Below are 18,872 nucleotides of genomic sequence, written 5' to 3'. Positions count from 1 at the left end.
TTGCTTTTCTTTTTCCCTCCTAGGGCACAGAAGTCAAAGCTATAACATATTCAGCCATGCAGATTAATGAAGATGAAAAACCAGAGGTCTTTGTCATAATTGATATCTAAACAAAGAGAAGTGTGCCACTCAGAATTGCATTGCCCTCATTTAATTGGCAGAGGTACCATACACTTCTCAAAGGGTCTGTCCTTCTGGAAAAGATTCAGCAGTTGGCTAAAATGGAACTGCCGTGCTGGGGAGCATCTCATTGGCTGTGGCAGCTTGGATAGAAGAACCCTGAGGAATGTCAAGCTCTGGTGTCACTGTCGCTGATACATCAAGCAGGAAACATTGAAAAGAGGATGTGCTGAGGGCTGAACTGTAGCCCAAAGGTGATCTGGTAGTGCAGCCTATAATGTAGTTTTGTAATTAAGAGTACGTAAGGAAGTTAGTGGGAGATTAATATTTTCAATGAAATGAAAGGAATTTTCAATGAAAGGAAATGTGGTGGGGATTTAAAAAACTATCTGCTGTCTTAATAATACTACCTCTTTTACTGCTTCTTTTGTCATTTAGAACCCCCTGTAAAATACCCATAATCTAATAATGTTTTCCTCCAGAGAGAAATTTTAAGGAGATTACCCTGAATTCTCTCCCCTTCAGTAGTCATATGAAACAATATACAGAGGTCTAATGCTGTCAAAATGTTCTTGGTCATCTTCAGCCATGTTAGGAGACTATGGAAGCTTGCCTCCCAGGCTCCCTCTTCTTCCATTGTATGTGAGCTTCCTACCCCAACCACTATCGTTTTCCCTAGCAGTATGGTAATATTGCATCAGCATTGGTGTTAACTATGGTTACTTCTAACCAAGAAATAAGCCACTCCTGAACATGGTTGCTAAGGAAATTCTGGTTAGCATCCATAGCAGAGCTTGGAAAAGTTACTTTTTTGAACTACAACTAACATCAGCCCCAGCCAGCATGGCCACTGGATTGGGCTGATGGGAGTTGTAGTTCAAAAAAGTAACTTTTCCAAGCTCTGATCCATAGTTAATGCTGTTTCAGACATTACATTATAGCATGGTTAAAACAAACAATGGAATGGAGAGGGGCATTCATGCATGCAGGGGGGGAAAGGGAGCATGCAAGTCTGTATTGTGCTCCCAAAGTCCTAACCACAGTTAAAGATTGGGACTGTTGTGTCTCCACCAAGACTATGAAAGGAAGAAACAAAGGGACAGATAATTATTTATTATTAATTTATTACATTTATACCCCATCTTTTCATGATTGAAACCCAAGGCGGGCTTACATGTGGTTCCCAGGCAGTCTCCCATCCAGGCACTGACTAGACCTGACCCTGCTTAGCTTCAGCAGGGAGCTGGCCTCATGTGCCTTCAGACCATAGCCTGGGACTAGATAATCACTATATCTATTTTGCCCTATGCGGTGGGGGGAGCAGAGAGCTTCTTGTGCACAATCTATATAAAACTTGAATTGCAGACTTAATACACAGATGTTGGGATTGAAACCACAAGTCACAATCTCTTATAAGCAGCATTTATTTCATTATCCATGCACAGGAGCATAGCTTGGTGCTGGGTGTCTTAAGCTTGTCCATTCTGTACTCTCCTTCTTCCCAGTGGTACAAATCCAGCATTTTTGTGATGAAATGGGAATACAGTACAGACTATTTCTATAAAGCGGCCTTCATCAACTCCCATCAGTCCCAGCTAGCATGGCTGTGCTGACTAGAGCAGACGGACACTGTAGTTCAAAACAGCCTGTGGATACCAGATTGATGAAGGCTGCAGATAAGGAGATAAGGCTTCCTAAGACGAGAGCTCTAGCCACAGTGCTCCTCTGTGCTCATCTGTGTGTGTGTGAGAGAGCCAGTGTGGTGAACTGGTTAGAGTGTCGGACTGGGACCTGGGAGACCATCCCTGTTGAGCCATGAAACTCACTGGGTGACCTGGGGCCAGTCATGGTCTCTCAGCCTGATCTACCTCAGAGGGTGGTTGTGAATATAAAATTGGGAGGGGGAGAACCATGTTTGTCTACCACCTTGAGCTCCTTGGAGGAAAGAAAGTGGGATATAGATGTAATAATAAATAAAATTTCCGTTTTTATGTGCTTCATTTAGCTGTATGATTCTGCAAGGTCATTGGAGCACAGATTGGAACAGGCACCCTTCTAGTCTATTTAAATGACAGAAAGAGGAGAATTTTGGTTTATTTTAAATAACTTTTTTAACATAAAATATTTTTTAAAATATATTTTCATACTTGTGTGCAAATAATTTTAATGCTTGGGGATGTTATTGTTCTGCAGTAGAAGTAATGAATGGAAACTCAGCAAAATGCTGCACTATTCTCCCCCCCACACACACCTTTCTCAGGAGTGCTCTAGCCACCCTGGGAGAAGAATTTGATAGGGCTGTTGAGGGCTCACAGGGACCATCTTTCCTGCTCTCCTGAAACTTTTCCCTCCTGTGCCATGTGGAGAGGCAAGTATGTAGGGGGGAGGAGAGTTCTGTCTCCATCATACAGAAAGCTCTTAGGGGCTCAAGCGAGCCAATTCTCTTTCCCTTCCACTTTCTTATTTGCCTCCCACTCTCTTTGTTGTTTCAACCATAGACTTAATTGCTAGACTCACCGACTGCCCAACTTGTAGTACCTGCACTTATGTACCAGTACCAGGATCACTGCATACTTTTGTCTCTCCTTCCTCTTGCCGTTCCCAATTTAGACTGAAACTTCTTGGGGTAGGGATTTATTTATTTTTGCTTATGACACTCTGTAAAGACTTCTAAATGTGTATTGATTGTGTTGAATAAACAGTAATTGTATTTATAAATGGGAAAAATCTTAATTGCTTTCCAAAAAGCAGGAAAATGGACATTCCCTTTTTGACATACTACAACAGCTAGAGGGAGCCCAGCTGATGAAGCATCAAAGTGAGTTTGGCAGCAGGGTGAGGAGGCCAGGGCACACTGCTCTGTAAGTCCATTCCTTGACCTAAAGAAAACCTAAGCTCTATAGGTACTCTGTTGAGTAAATATATAGGGTTCTCTATTCATAACAAAAACAGTTATGCAAATAGGAAGCCAATGGGTGTGGGGGCTTTCCATTGTTTTGCAGTGTCTGTCACGTGTGCGACTATCTGCCTGTTGGGCAGAAGTCATGGGTGTGCCCTCGGTGCAATGAGCGCCTGGCTCTCCATGAACAAGTTTGTTCCCTTTAGGCCAGGGTGGTTGACGAAAAGCTGAAGGAGGCAGAGAAGTTGGTGGATGAGGCCTTTGGGAACATGGCTGTGTCCCATGCCTGGGTTGATAGCTCCTCTGCTGTCATGGAGAATGAGAGTCTTGGGGAAGGAGAGTGTCGCTCTGAGGAAGACCCAAGTGATCCCTTAGTAGACCCATTCCTTAAGGGCCCATTCCTTGTCCCTTTCTCTCCCTGAACTGTTTCTAGTCCAGCAATCCTCTCATGTCAAGGATAGTTCTCGGGGGGGGGGGTAGAGGGATTCTGGTATTGGGTGATTTGACCATTAGAAACAGAGATAGCTGAGTGTGTGATGGAAGGGTTGTGGATGTTGCCTGTCTAGATGGCTTGGGGAGAAGTCGGTGGTTGTGGTATACATTGGCACCAATGGCATGGGAAATGTAATCGTGAGGTCCTGGAAGCAAAATTTAGGTTGCCAAGTAGGATGCTGAAAGCCAGGACCTGCAAAGTAGCTTCCTCTGAAATGCTACTGGTTCCACGCACAAGGCCAGCTAGACAGGTGCACTTTGTAGTCTCAATGTGTGGATAAGACAATGGTGTCAGGAGGAGGGGTTTGGATTTGTTAGGCACTGGGGAACATTTTGGGACAAGACGGGCCTGTACAAAAGGGATGGTCTCTACTTGAACCACGATGGAACCAGACTGCTGGCACTTAAAATCAAAAAGGTGGCAGGGCAGCTTTTAAACTGACAGTTGGGGGGGGCAGAGACAGGAGCTGTGGAGGGTCCTTTTTGGAACACCTCCCCCCCAGGATGAAGATAAAAAAATGATAATTTAAATGGGAGAGGCGTAGAACTTGGCATTTTGAGTGCAGGGGCATAGGACAGCAATTTATAGAGGCCCCAGTTTTAATTTACAAGTTACATAGTAGTTAAAGTGACTAGTGGATTGGAAACAGTTGAGAGAGGGGTCAAGTGGAGGTGGTCTTAGTAGAGCTGATGGAGTAGCCCTGCTACGCATCTTGCCCTCAGCTTGAGGGGAAAGGCCTGCTCCCAGTTGGATCAGTATATATAAAGTAGCACTCTCAGGGCACAAGCAAGTGCTTGATCCTGTCCCTGTCACAACCTGACACACAAATCAAATGGGAAGATTTTTACATCACTTTTCTCCATGCTGGGAAAAGCTTTACTTGCTTTATTTCTACTTGTCAAATTATAAATTACCACCCTTACATCCCCCCCTTTCCTCCAAGAAGCAGAAGGTGATGCAAGTGTTTCTCCCCATCTTAACTTCACAATGACCCTGGGAAGGTAGACTAACTTGAGAGACAGTGACCATCCCAAGGTCACCTGTGAGCTTCATGGCTGAGTAGGGATTTGAACCCGGGTCTTCCAGGTGTGGGCCAGTAAAAAGTTGGAAACCATTATAAGCAGGCATCAAGCTGAAGTTGGGGCAGGGGGGGTAACTGGTAACTTGGTGGGAAGGGGGAATAGAATGAAGTGGCTGGAACAAAAGGGCAGAGAAACAAAGATTTACATATAAAATGTAGAAGAAAACCATCTCATTGTCCAGAGAGGTCACTTCCTGGTTCACACTGGGAAGCTATTTTTAAATGACCTCAAGTATGGAATAGAGAGCTGCTGCCCATAGACAGCAAGTAAGAATTTGATGTAGCTGGGAGTGGGCTATTTTGTGGCAAGCTGGATTTCTCCAGCTCCATTTTCAAGTTAAAGGAAGGTGACCAACCCCCAACGACTCGTCCATCTATATTTATGGTCATTTGACTTCTCCAAGTGAAACTGCATGACACCAAATTACGGCAATGTTGTTATTGACCATAAGATGGAAGTGGTAACAATTACAAGTTCTGCACTGTATTAAAAGCAGGTAAAACTAAACTAGCAAAATTAAATATAGTTAATAGTAAATCAAACCAAAAATACACATACAATTAATGTAAAAAAATAATAAAGTATATTAATACTACTAATAAAATGTAAATGAAAAGTTTTAAAACAACCAATATGTACAGAAGCAGAATTCTCAGTAGTTGGAGAAATGACCACATACCTGGTTGACAACTGTAATACTCTGTGACAGCTGATCTTTTCCAGTTCAATATGTCTGTGTCTTGGGACTTCAGTGGCTTCAGGGATGGCATTGTTTCCATTTCTCCATTTTCCCCTCGCCCCAACCACAACACAAAAATTTCATGTCCTGGGTGTCCATGTTGGCTTTCACCTATGGTTCAAAGTTTTGATAGTAGTTTTTGCGCCACAAGAAACTGGACTCTGTTGTATATCGCTGGCAGAAGCTAGCCAAAGTGGTCCATGCGAATGATGAGCGCTCATTTTGGGATTTAGTTAAACGGGATGGGTTTTTCCACCCCAAAAAAAGTACAACAAATCCCGAGCCTGACTTGGTACAATCACTTTCACAATCTCTATTCTCTTTTACCACCTTTCCAGACTAACACTCTGGAAATGGAGATTGAAAATTTGCAGCAGTGGCCCCCGGTTTCCACTGAAGATATAAAATCGTTAATTCAAGCGTTGAAAAATGGGAAAGCCCCAGGCGAAGATTTTTTGCCCCCTGAAATATTTAAATTATGTCCAGATTGGTGGGCTCCTTTATTGGCACGTTTATTTTCTAGAATCAATGTTACTGGTGTCATCCCAGATGGTTGGAGACGTACCATTATAGTTCCAATATATAAGAAAAATGATTCCGCTGACCCGACAAACTATCGTCCCATTAGTTTAATTGATGTAGTAGCCAAGTTATATAGTAAATTTCTTTGTCAAAAGCTAGAACAGTGGGTGGAGGCAAATCAGTTGATTTCCCCTGAACAGATAGCGTTTAGAAAAGGGTCATCTTCGACAGATCACTGCTTAACATATTTTTTGGCTAAAATGAATATAACAGGACCTGTAAGACATCTTTACGCGGCGTTTGCCGATTTGGCCGCAGTTTTTGATTCAGTGGACCGAAACATTCTATGGTCCAAATTATATAATCTGGGAATTGACCGACGACTACTATTCCTTATAAAGGCTCTCTACACAGATAACATTGCTCAGGTTAAGGTAAATCTACAGGGTACCATGACGCCCCCGATAGCGGTAGAGAGGGGGGTTAAGCAGGGATGCCTGCTAGCTCCCCTTTTATTTAATCTCTTTGTAAATAACATAATTTTAGAACTATCCGACCATCAATATTTCCCTCCATCAATTGGACAAAGGAAAGTGTCTACTTTATTTTATGCAGATGATATGGTTTTACTATCCCTGCCCCCTATTGGCCTGAGAAATATGTTAAAAAGACTGCAGGTACTCTGCAATGCAGATAGATTGAATATAAACTATAGGAAAACAAAAATAATGGTCTTTGGTAAAAGACCTGTATATCATCGATGGTCGGTGGATAATCATCAATTGGAACAGTGTAGATTATTTAAATATTTTGGGGTGACCTTTTCGGACACCCTTTCTTGGAAATGTCACACCCAATCTATAAAACAATCAGCGACTAAAACGGCGGGGGCTATTCTAAAATTTTATTGCAATGAGGGGGGCAATCTGATCTTACCAGCCCTAAAAATCTTTGAGGCGAAAGTAATCTCGCAGGTTTTATATGCGGCACCGATCTGGGGGTGGGAAGCTACAACAATCTTAGCTTTAGAGACCATCCAGACAAACTTCCTCAGGCGCTTGTTATTTCTTCCCCCTGGGACTCCTGCAGCCATGCTTCGGGCAGAGACTGGAGCCACTCCACTATGTGCTCATATTCATCTAGCCCTTTTGAGATTTGTGAAGAATTTTACACCTACACAAAGCAAGGAACTACTAAACTCCTGTTTAGGCCACCCCTTCTCAAATAAAATTTGGGTTAGTAGAATAGATGAACTACTACACCGTTGCCATCTCACTACTCAGCAATTTTATAATATGGGGACAAACAAAATGCTTAGAGAAGTAATTTTCAATCACTGTAAATACTTAGATCAACTTACCTTACTTAACACCCGTGTAGCCCCATGGTTTTGGAGATTTAAAACCGACTCTACTTGTGCCCATTATCTTCTACAGTCATTGCATATTAACTTAAGACATGCTTTTACTGCGATTCGCTTTTTTACAATCCCTAATGCTCATAGATTGGGCAGAATGACTAATGTCCCCAAGACTCAGCGAAAATGTGTTTGTAATTTTAACGTAGAGGAAGATCTTCCGCATGTTCTGCTATATTGCCCTATCTATCAAAGTCTTAGGTTACACCTGCAGAAGTGGCTTGATGCAGATGGGATGTTAACCGATGCTGATAAAGTAATTTTCCTAATGTCAGATCAAAATTCCCAAGTAACTTTTCAGGTAGCTGCGTTTGCTGTAGCAGCCCAGAAATTGAGAACTAAATTTATCTCAGAATCATGTTCTAAATAAAATTGAGTAAACTATTTCATGATCTTATGGTAAAGTGATTTTTTCTAATATACATGTCTATTGTTCTAGAACAATTTTAAAAGTTATTCCTGTAGATTTTATATGTTTCTTTTCTTTCTTTTTTTATATATTTATATTGAATATTGTATACCTGTGTTGGCCTATGGCCCTGCAATAAAGGTATGAATTGAATTGATAGTAGTTAACTTTATCCCTAGCAGCTTCATCCAAGATGCTGTTTTATTCTCAGCAGATGGTCATGTCAATCACTACCGCCATCTTGTTTTTCTCCATCACTAAATCAGGGTTCCTCAGCTAGTTGGGGTTTGACAAAGACTCTCAACTGGGCTTGCTTCACCTCCTCTACGAGCAATTGCCAGATTTTATTATGCCTGTTGATTCTTGCGTTCTATACAAAAGAACATTGTCCCAGAACGAGCAAACATGATTCGATTGCTGCTCCACATTGCCAGCAAATCTTATTCATGCCTGTCCTTCCCTTGTCCCTTATAGGGTGCACATTTGATCTTTATTGATGTTATACACTTGTGTTGGGACATACCTTTTTTTTATTTACAATCCAGCAGTTACTAATGGCATCCTTCTTAAAACAATTGGCTGAACTTCCTTGACAAGCAAGCTTATCCAACTCGATCTCTATAATTCTTCAATTTCATATGTGTACAACCTTCTCCTACATAATCCTTTTATGTGTTTCCCCCAGAGCTGTGAAGAGACTGCTACTCACAGACAGAAAGGGTTTTATATGTTCGATCTCTTTCATCAGTAAATAGATCCAACTCTCAATTGGTAAGCAGTCACTTTGTGGTGACTCGCTTTGGGTTGAACAATCTTTTTTATTTGTCTTGTCCTCATTGATGGCCAGCTCCTCAGGTTGCTTAGACATTAAATCGTTAAATTGGTCATTTCACTGATTGTTCTTTGCAAATGTCTGAGTTAACCCTGTAGATGAGTTGTGCTGAGTAAGAGCCGGCTCAGCTGCTAAGTTAGCACAGGTTAAGGTTTCACTGTAATCTTGGGTGTTTCCACTGCAGACTAGAGTCCACTCTAAGATGGAACTTGGGGTATGTTCAGGTTCTTTTATAAGTTCTCCATTCATAAAAAATTGTGTTATTTTTGTCTCTTTTTTAGGTTTGTTTAAAGGGCGTACCCTTCAAGGGGAACAATGCCCTGAGTCCTGTAGCCTTTTCTGGTTAGCACCATATCTTTTAATGTAAATTCCGTCTCCCAATGTGAAAGTTTGAGCTGTTTAAACTGTTTTCAGTAATGTAAATGCAAGTGCCCCAATTTACACAATTCACTGTTCTCTGATGCAGCTGCAAGGGCACCTTATCTCTTGTTTCTCTTCTCCGCTTCTGGGCAGTTCACTATGTTTATATAAACTTCAGAAAGAGATCTCTTTGTTTTCTCTTATTAGCTAGCAGAGCTCGTTCCTGGAGCACAGGGTGAGTAAGAATATATGCGGCTACTATATGCCAGCTATAAGTCACGTTGAGCTCAATCGAGTTAAAACAACCGACGTAAAAATTATGAACTAAAAAATTAAAAGTTCAAAAAAATTTTGACGTTTAAAAATTATACTTTAAAAGAAATGGGAAAACACCAGCATACGTGTTCTTCTAATCAGCAACTTAGCAGGACATGTAGTAAAAAGCAGATATATGCGGTGCTGCGACCAAACTCTCCTGCTCAGACGCCATCTCCCCACAATCGCCAATAGACCTGTTTCAATCCTTCTCTATGCAGATGATGCGGTACTTCTATCCTTGTCAAGAATGGCCTGAGACGCCTTTTAAGCGCTTTAGCCGCATATTGCAAAGAGGAACAACTGACAATTAACTATGACAAGTCTAAAGTCCTAATTTTTAATAGGAGGAGGAATAGACATCAATGGCAGATTAATGACCATCAAATTGAGCAGGTTACCTTCTATAGATATTAGGTGTAACCTTTCATTCAACAGGCTCATGGAAAGTTCAAATAAAAAATGCCATTGTGAATGCCCAGAGAAGTACAAAGGCACTTCTATCCTTCTATTACACGAAAGGTGGCCAATATATCCCCGCAGCCCTACAGGTTTTTGTTGCTAATATCATAGCCCAGATGCTGTACGGTTCCCAGCTATGTGTTTTTGATAATTTTGCTCCTTTTGAGTCTGTTCAAACTAAATTTATAAGAGCAATATTAGGTACTCCGCTATGTGTCCCTAATATAATTTTGCGGCTGGAGGCAGGCCAAATCTCTGTTGAGGCTTGCACATATATAAGATAAACTCCTGGCTAATGTTCTTCCCAGTGGGTTTAGCTCCTTTGACTGGTAGATACTTTTCAATCTAGATGGAAAAGAGAATTGTCAATGAAGTTGTCTTATTTGGGGTTTTCTCTCTCCACTATTATGGCACTAGCCTATGTTCAAGCAAAAAAGGCTGTCTCCCAGCGAATCATGAACATTGATTTACAAACCCATTTGAGCTTGGCAGCACTCTATTCTAACTATGGTGATCACGCAAGAAAGTTTATGACAACAAATTATATGAGAAATCTGTTGGCTCCTAAACACAGAAAAGCTTTCACGCTTGCTAGACTTAATGTCTTACCTTCTATGCTTTTAGAAGGTAGATTTAGCAAGGTGCCAGTACAGCAGCGCTTTTGCCTCTGTGATACAGGAAGTGTGGAAACTGTTGCACATGTATTGTTGTATTGTCCATTTTATCGAGACTCCCAATTCGATCTTATTAATCCAATTCTCCAAAAAATCCCAGGGAAGTCTGATGCATTTTATTTAGAATATTTACTCTCTGATAGGAACCAGCAGGTGACAGCCAAGGTGGCAAGATTTTGTGCTTCGCCTGTTACCTGCAGGAGAGGGATGATGGCAAATAACAATAATAGTTAATCTTGGGTGGGCCATTGATGCCTTAATTCAACACGATTAGTACCATATTATCTCAGGCTGCTGCCCTTGTTTCCTCCTCTGTATAATATGGATATGTTTTATTGTTTTTACATTTTATAGTGCTGGTCATTGACTGTAATAAATGATGATTGACTTCCTACATAATTCTGTACCTGGCCACTATTTGCTGTGTTTATCCTAAAAGCTCTTCTTGTGTGCCCCTAACTTCTGCCATCTTTGCTTGACCTCGTATATCACTTCTATCTCTCTGGAAACAGCCTGTATGACTTTGACCATTGAATTGTATATATTCTGATCAACTTCATTAATCGTCTACATTCAGATTCCATCTCCAGCCCCAGCACTCCTAACCCACCGTCTGTTCTAGTATGCAGTACATTAGTACAGATATTCTTAGGCCATAACCATCTCTTGATGTATGTCCTAATTAACACGTTGTTATATTTAACAGAAGTTTTAGATATTTCCAGTTCTAAGGCATAATATAATCTTAGTGGTATATAGATCTTTAGTACCTCAGTCTTTTGAATTGGCTTAACTTTTGCAGTATTTATTCTTTCAGGTTTGTAGTTAATCTTTTCCGATCTAGATGAATCCACGGATTTATTCCTACACCACAGTATTTAACCATGTCTCCCATTTCCATAATATAGTTCATTACTAATCTTCTGTCGTATCTTACTATTAACTACCTAGCTATCGGTTCATCTGATATGGAAACTGTGACACTTTTTTAGGTAGTATTTTTAGTCCAGGTGTTTGACAAAATTCTTCCAATATTTTGATGTTGTTTTCCATTCTACTGTATTTATCACTCAAGATCATCAGCAAAGCCAAGAGCACATACTCTCCACCCTAAATAAAGTATTTCCACACTACCCACAAAATAAAAATAACATGGTGCAGTGAAGAGTGGGCACAGACCGCTGACTGATTGGGAGGGATGGAATGGAGTGGAAGCAAGTCTGAACAATCACAGTTCACACTGAAACAATTTTGTTGCAGGGCTCCACTTTTGTATATTAACAGAACTCATCATCCGTGCACGCACCCTTATGTAGCCAAAGAATCACCATCTGTTGCCCCAAAGGGGGTGTTAGCAGGGTCAGAGGAACACCAAGGCTTGCATAAGCAAGCAAACAAAAACTTTAGAAAAATAAATGTCATGTTCTGGCCTGAAGCCAGATCCCACAGCAAGGCTGAGCTGGAGGCAAGGTTGCTGGATCATGGATAGCTCCAAGTGAGCAACTTGCTCCAGCAAGGGGTAGCAGCAGACTGAGGCCTTTTAATGCTCTGCCTCCAGCCCACCTCCAGGCTTCACCCCTTCACAGAGAACTCCAGAGCCTTCAAGGGCCAAGCCTCTGGCCTGAAGACGAGCACGCCTCCATTTCATAGCCTCCCTTCTGATGCACTTACTGGGCTGTGAGTCTGGTGATGTGTGGTGGGAGGTATCTGGTTCTTCATGCTCAGGCAACAGTTCCTGTGAGGATCTGGTCTCCGGCCCCTGGTAGTCTGGAAAGTTCTGAGTGTTCCTGTCCAATACCTCAGGTGCAAAGGTCTCCCTGTTGCCAGTAGTCAGCTCTGACCCTCTGACTCTCCCTCTGGAGCCCCTGCAGGTCCAGATCACTGCTAGATACAACAGTCACGACAATAAACGACTGAACGAACTAATGCAGATTGAACATGATCAGTAGCTATCAAATGCTGACTCGCTGTTAAGCAATGGGGTGTGTGTGTGTGTTATATATATATATATATATATACACACACACACAAGTGTAATTGTGATTAACAAAGCAGGTTTTTACTGTACTACCAAAACATTTCAGCTTCCGCCTTCATCAGCTGCTAATGTACAAATGCTGTTACCAAGGTGGCAGTTACAGAGTTTGAGGATGGGAATGCTCAGAGGGGCTTCATTTGCAGAAGCTAAGTAGTGCTGGTACTCTCCTCCAGGTTATGACCATGTGGTGCCAGTGTGTCCAGAGAGTATATCCAAAAGTTCTCCCTCTTAGTCAATGTTGCTGGATCTGTTGGCATCTGTATAGTTGTAGAAAAGTCCAACAGGCTGTGGCCCTCAGCACTGAAATGTTTTGCAACTGGTTGCTCCACTTTTGTTAAGATTGCCAATTTGTGGTTTCTGAATCGTGTGTGTAAGTCGGTTATAGTTTTTCCTACGTATTGGATATGACATCCTGTTTTTTTGCATTCAATATATTGTAAATATATAATGGATTGGTGTATCCTGGGAGATGGCATGGCTAGCTGGAATCATGAACGGAAGCACTCTACACTAACATTTTGTTGCAGGTCCCACACATACCCACCAAACAACAAACACTACTCTGGTTCAGCTGAAAGCCATGTTTTATTGCAAGGGCTTCATGTAATAACTCATAGCCATTGATTCAGGGCTTGTCATTTGCAATTTCAGCTCCCCCTCCTAGGGTGAGTTTATCAAACAGATGCTCTCACAAGCCATCCTGGGGCACTCCCACGTGCCTCAGGTTAGAAAGATGGTCTCCAAACTGCTTGATGGCCTTCACTTGTTCCTCCAAAAATGCAGAATTTAGGAAGTCACACAGCTGCACCGAGAAGGCAAGCAGGGAAAGGAGAAAGAATTGCTCAGAGCTTGCATTGTGTTCTAAGAGAGTCGCTGGTTGAGCAGCCTAGTTCTTCCTCACATCAGACCTGTGATCTACTAGCTCGCATAAAAGATTTGGGATGCTCCTGGGCTTGGACACCAGGAAGACCTGCATTATGACTAGAGAGCTTATAGCATGGGGGTAAAACACCTGCTTTAGAGGCAGACGGGCCCAGGTTCAATCCCCAAGAGTCCTAATGAAAGTGATCATCTGTGAGCAGAGCATGGCTCGGACAGGCCTCTGCTTGAGCGGCTGCTGGGCAGAGTTGGGAGTTTTGTGACCGTGGTTTGAAAATATGAACAGTCTTTTCCAGGGGCCACTTGTCTCCAAATAGCGGGCTAATTCCTGCTCTCTGTGTTTGGCATTAGTGATTCTAGTGCTGCCTCCCCCAACCTGGTGACCTCCAGATGGTTTGGACTATAACTGCCATCTGCCCAAGCCAGCATGGGCATGCTGTCTGGGAGCTGATAGAAGCTCTAGTCCAAAAGTCTGGAGAGCAGCAGGTTGGGGAAGGCTGTTCTGGAGACAAGAATGAGCTCTTCAGTGCCTTCTCAGGGTGCTCCCGCCATTCTCCACAAACATCTACCAAATTTTTCATTCAGTTTGCTAGTCACAGATCACAAACATGTGAATCCGTCTTCTCTATAGCCAGCTTGTGTAAGTCCAGGAGAGCATGGTTCAGCTTCCCCTCTAACCTCAGGGCACTCTGGAAGGCTTCAAGGCTGGACTCCCACTCATCCCGCTCTGGCTTCTGTTTAGGAGAGGCCAAGGAATAATTAGGGAGTCCACTACAGGAGAATGGCATATTATATATGGAACATTTTGCAGTTTGATGAGTCTTCTACACACACATGAAGAACCACTCCCTTGCAAAACCCCACAAGCCAATTAACAAGGTGAGGCAGGGGAGATACACATCTCCATATGAGCCAAGTTCAGCTTTTGGTGCAGAACTCAAAAGGTACTTCCAGCTGAACCCAGCGTACAATTCAGGAAAGTCACTCTGTGCTACAATCAGACAGGTGCCCATGGCACTTCAAGCAATTGACTAGTTTGCTCCAATGGCTGGTAACCTTGACCAAAAAGCAGGAACTGTACCTGAATGTCTTGAAGGATGATGCGTCCCCCTCGCTTGTTTTAGTATTTCAAGAACTTCTCTGCATATCCCCTCTTCCTGAGGGACTCCTCCTTCAAGAATATAGCTACATGTTTGAGGGCAACATGTTCACGGCAAAAATAATAGGACTGAGGTCAGGAACAGTGACAAAAGCAGAAAACTCCAGTCAGCAGGGCTGATTATACAGCAGTTTGCCATTTATTCTGTCCATAGATCTGATTTCGATAAAAGGTGCCCAGTGATTTTCTCCATTCTTTATTGCTAAAACATGGAAGTGACTGAGTTGAGTTCACTAAGAACATTCAGTGGGCCAGCTTTACTGACAGTTTTCTGGCATTTCCAGCTAGTCTCTTAAAATCTTAAGAACTATAAATCACAAAATGTTCACTGTTTATTGTAATGCATCTATTATTTCAGGCAGGAGCAGCATCAACTCCAGGTCTGAAGGGATCATCCAACTTTTGTTGGACTCCTGCCCCTGACATCACCATGCCCCCCCCAGTACTCACAGGCAATACTGGTGAGAGGTAGCAGCACCATGGAGGTCCATAGCCACCCTAAAGGTTCAGGGGGGGCACCCAGAAAAGTAGGCGGATGGGAAAATTCTGTAATGTAATCATTTACTTTTTGTAAAAAAAAATGTAGGGGACAGATAATTTTTAGGAACAGCCCCCTACCCGCTGCCCCCAGCTACAGGTCTGGCACCTTGGGCTATGGTGGGCCTTGTCAAAGCCCCTTAAAGTCTTTGACCTCAAGACCCCAGGTCCTTACTTCCAAGACCAATCCCCAACCCCCTGGGAAACTGTTCCCGGCAGACACTCCCTGTGCCTCTCCTTGCCAGGAACCAGCACCAACCTGTAAGGTAGGTAGACTGCCACCACCCCTTAACCTGGCTTTCCACTCTGAGTAAGGGGAACTCGGAGCACCCACTAGAATGACAAAAATCCCCAAGAGCAAGAGCTATTGTTACACTCCTCCTTGCCCTGGATAATAATCAGTAGTCAGTAGTGTCATGGCCAAGAACTGGATTTAGAGCCAAAGGTCCAAAGTAACACACACCAAGTAATAAGAGATAGTTTATTAAAGAATATAAGGGTGCATATAAAAAGAGCAGCATACAAATTCCATCAAGCCCAAACATCCCAAACTGGGTTAGGTATAATCAGCACATATAATACAGTGGGAGGTTCAACAGACAAAGAGCATAAAGCTTACTACCCTAATGAATACTCACTTTAAAAGTGTAACAGCCTGGTTCCACCCTTTAGGTTCCACAGAATGCCCATAGGTGAGTCAAGATGGAAATAACAGGAATGACTAACTGAACCATAACCTTTCTTTTTATGGGGCTTTGCCAATTAGCCAATCCAGGCACCTCTTCTTTGATCCAGTCCAGGCACCTCCTTTATGGTGATGGAATAGCCTAGAAAGTTCACACAGGCCAAGCTCTGATTTACAACACTCAGACCTCCTGACTTTGATATCAGGAAGCAGATAAGGTTCAACTGCCTCCTTTAAGAATAACAATCTGCAGTGGCTGGTAGGAGCTGCCTTCATGTTTCCAGCGATGAACATCCCAAAAACCTTTGCAAAAAGCCTCCCTCCCTGATTCTCTCTGGTTGAGCCATTTTACTTCAGTCATAAATAGCCAAACCTTAGCTATTCTCAACGGCCTGATTTCAGATATCTTTGTTACTGTAGGTAAGTGCTGCTTCTGTGTATGGTTCCTTGTGTGCCAGCCAGCAGTCATGCTCCTAGCACCAGCACTGTGACATTTTAAACTAAAGCAGACTTGAGTACAGAGCAACACCAAGGTCATCCCCTTGCAATGGCACACACAGACCGCTGGACACACCCAAGCAAAATGGTTTCTCTCTGGTTATGCAAGAGATGAAAACGCAGGCACTTACCACGGAAAGGTAGACGTAACTAGCATGCAGCTGCAGATTCATCAGGTGCTTCACAGCAGCATCACAATCCCCATAGTAGTTCTGCTGCACCTGGGAATCCATGTCAATGTTCAACCTGTGTAGTACCCTGCAGGCAAAATGCTTTCAGCTAAAGGGCTTTTCCAGTTCTGACAGTTTCCACCGAACTGACCAGCCACCATAGGTGGCCTTTCACTTCAAACCACTAAGTTCAGATCATTGGAAGAAAGCGTTCAGTTGAAAAGACAGATGCCCTCAGCCTCTAGGGATTTTAATAACCTTTATGGGGGCCAGAGCATGCATGACTCTGCACTGTGACACAAGGGTTGCCATGGCACCTGAGAAGGAAGGTTAATGCTGGGGGAACAGCAAAACAGCACAGCAAGGTGCTGATCCTGCAGGCACTGGGTGTGAGTTTTCACAATCATTCATAAAGCAACCACATGGGGATTCTCCTCAGTTCTCCTCCAGTGACATTTTCTTGTCTTCACCCCAGATGCAGCAAAGGAAAAACCATTCTGAAGGACCTTCTTGAAGGAGGAAGCAGCAGCAGAAACAGCTTGGTGAGCTGCCACCATCCAGCTCCTTGTGTTTCAGTTGTACCACCCCCCAAAACCCTGAGCAAGCATCTTGCCCCCAGGCGAAGTCATTCACGAGTAACAGCAACAATTATCTTACCGTTTGGAATAATTAATGTGATTTTTGTGAATGTGATTTTTTGCAAGGTCTTATATCCTAAGACAGCCTTTCCCAACCAGTGTGCCTCCAGATGCTGTTGGACGACAATTCCCATCTTTCCTGACCATTGGCAATGCTGGCTGAGGCTGATGGGAGTTGTGGTCCAACAACATCTGGAGGCACACTGGTTGGGAAAGGCTGGGCTAGAAGGTCTGTAACGAGACGGAGACTTCCATGGCAGGCTTTTGTGTCCTGACAGGAGAAGCAACTGCAGGCTGAAAGCGGCCACATAGTACAGTTGTTGGCCTGGCCAGTGCCAATCCCTAAGTGACTAAAAAACACTATCTTGATCATTTGGCCCTAACATAACAACAACAACAATATCCTAAGAGATGGAAAACAGATTGTAGACCTGCAACAATCATGTAGTTCTCACCTAGGGCTGATCCTGCTATGAAATAAGGTGGGCAAGCTGTTTAAGGCAGCACCAATGTGGGGTGGGAATGCAAGACCCAGAGTGTTTTGTATGGCTGCAGCTCCAGAATCAGGCCTGCTACAATTTGTCACAGTGTTGCTTCCAGCATAATGCTTCATTTGAGCATCGGACACTCAGATATATTGCCCCCGTGCCAATTATATTAAAAAATGAAATGGACTGCCTTTAAGTTGCTCCCGACTTGTGGCGACCCTATGAACAGGGTTTTCATGGTAAGTGGTATTCAGAGGTGGTTTTACCATTGCCTTCGTCTGAGGCTGAGAGGCAGTGACTAAGCCCTGTGAACACCCCCCCACCAGTTCCTATGTTGCCAAACTACTATTCTGTTAACATGTGTTCATTGATGATATGTTACACACGGGTGTAGTTGTCCAGGGTCTCGGGGGGTCTTAGACCCTTTACTTTTTTGGAAGCAGGGTCCCTATGTCTCCAGCGTCCTATGAGCCAATTAGCATGAAAGGGAAGTCTGTTAACCACTGAGAAGAGTCTTATAACATCCTTGTCCTTTCCTGTGGATTGTAGCCAATCAGAGTGAAAGGAGGTGAGTCAGACACTGAGATGACTCTTCTCAGTAACTAATACTCTCCCCTTTCATGCTTATTGGCTCCTAGGGATGCCTGTTGTTGTGGGAGAAGGCATTAACAAGGATCTCATTTTCAACTCGGCAGCAAAAAAGGGGAAGGGATGCCTGTGACTAACACAGAACCCAGAAAATCTTAATAACTATATGATGATGATGATGTCCTGCCTTCAAGTCGATTCTGACTTATGGCGACCCTGTGAATAAGGTTTTCATGGTAAGCGGTATTCAGAGGGGGTTTAGCATTGCCTCCCTCTGAAGCTGAGAGGCAGTGACTGGCCCAGGGAGCTTCATGGCTGTGTGGGGATTCAAACCCTGGTCTCCCAGGTCGTAGTCCAACACTCTAACCAGTACGCCACACTGGCTCTCTAATTATAGTCAACATAGGTATACATTAATGAGCTGGGAGTGTGCACCAAAATCTAAGCTTTTGCCTTGATCATTCATATACCCAAACAACGAGAAGCACATAAGACGAGTGCTGCTGCATCAGACCAATCCCACCTGGAACAATCTGGCAAACTCAGGCACCTCACCCCAACTTCTGACCCTTTATGAACAAGTTTAAAACCAAAGGTCCCAACACTGAGCCTTGAAGGGGCTTTAGTTTTACATCCCTCCATTGTGAGAACGGCCATTTATTCTTGCCCTCTCTGCTTCCTGTTGATTGACAAGCGGTGGCTGGTGCCCATTAGAGCTACTAGGGCAGAATGCAGGGAGCCCTGGCCGTACCAGGTGGAGCCAGAGCCAACTCATTCTACTTTTGTTTCCATCTTTCTCCCTGCTGAGTTCTACAAGGGGCGAGACTGAGACTGAGACTGAGGAGGAGGACGTTGGCAGGCAGAGGGT

At 43.3% G+C, this 18,872-nt stretch overlaps 1 protein-coding gene and 1 pseudogene across 6 annotated transcripts in view; one reads left to right on the top strand and one right to left on the bottom strand.

Annotated features, from left to right (window-relative positions):
- The window catches only part of LOC133370357 (protein archease-like), a 60,450-nt gene extending 57,612 nt beyond the window's left edge, over nucleotides 1–2,838 (top strand). For all 6 annotated transcript variants that reach the window (XM_061596557.1, XM_061596558.1, XM_061596559.1 and 3 more), the window contains one exon: nucleotides 24–2,838. In XM_061596557.1, the coding sequence (XP_061452541.1) occupies nucleotides 24–110 (87 nt within the window). In that variant the 3' untranslated portion in view covers nucleotides 111–2,838. The remainder of the gene's footprint in view (nucleotides 1–23) is intronic.
- A 10,125-nt stretch (nucleotides 2,839–12,963) lies between these two features.
- Nucleotides 12,964–16,453, bottom strand: LOC133370359 (ferritin heavy chain A-like; annotated as a pseudogene).
- Between the last annotated feature and the right edge of the window lie 2,419 nt (nucleotides 16,454–18,872).

The sequence above is a fragment of the Rhineura floridana genome, chromosome 15 (assembly GCF_030035675.1).
Source record: "Rhineura floridana isolate rRhiFlo1 chromosome 15, rRhiFlo1.hap2, whole genome shotgun sequence".
NCBI classification, from domain to species: domain Eukaryota; kingdom Metazoa; phylum Chordata; class Lepidosauria; order Squamata; family Rhineuridae; genus Rhineura; species Rhineura floridana.
Note: the sequence above shows the minus strand (reverse complement) of the source record. Positions and strands in the feature narration are given on the sequence as shown.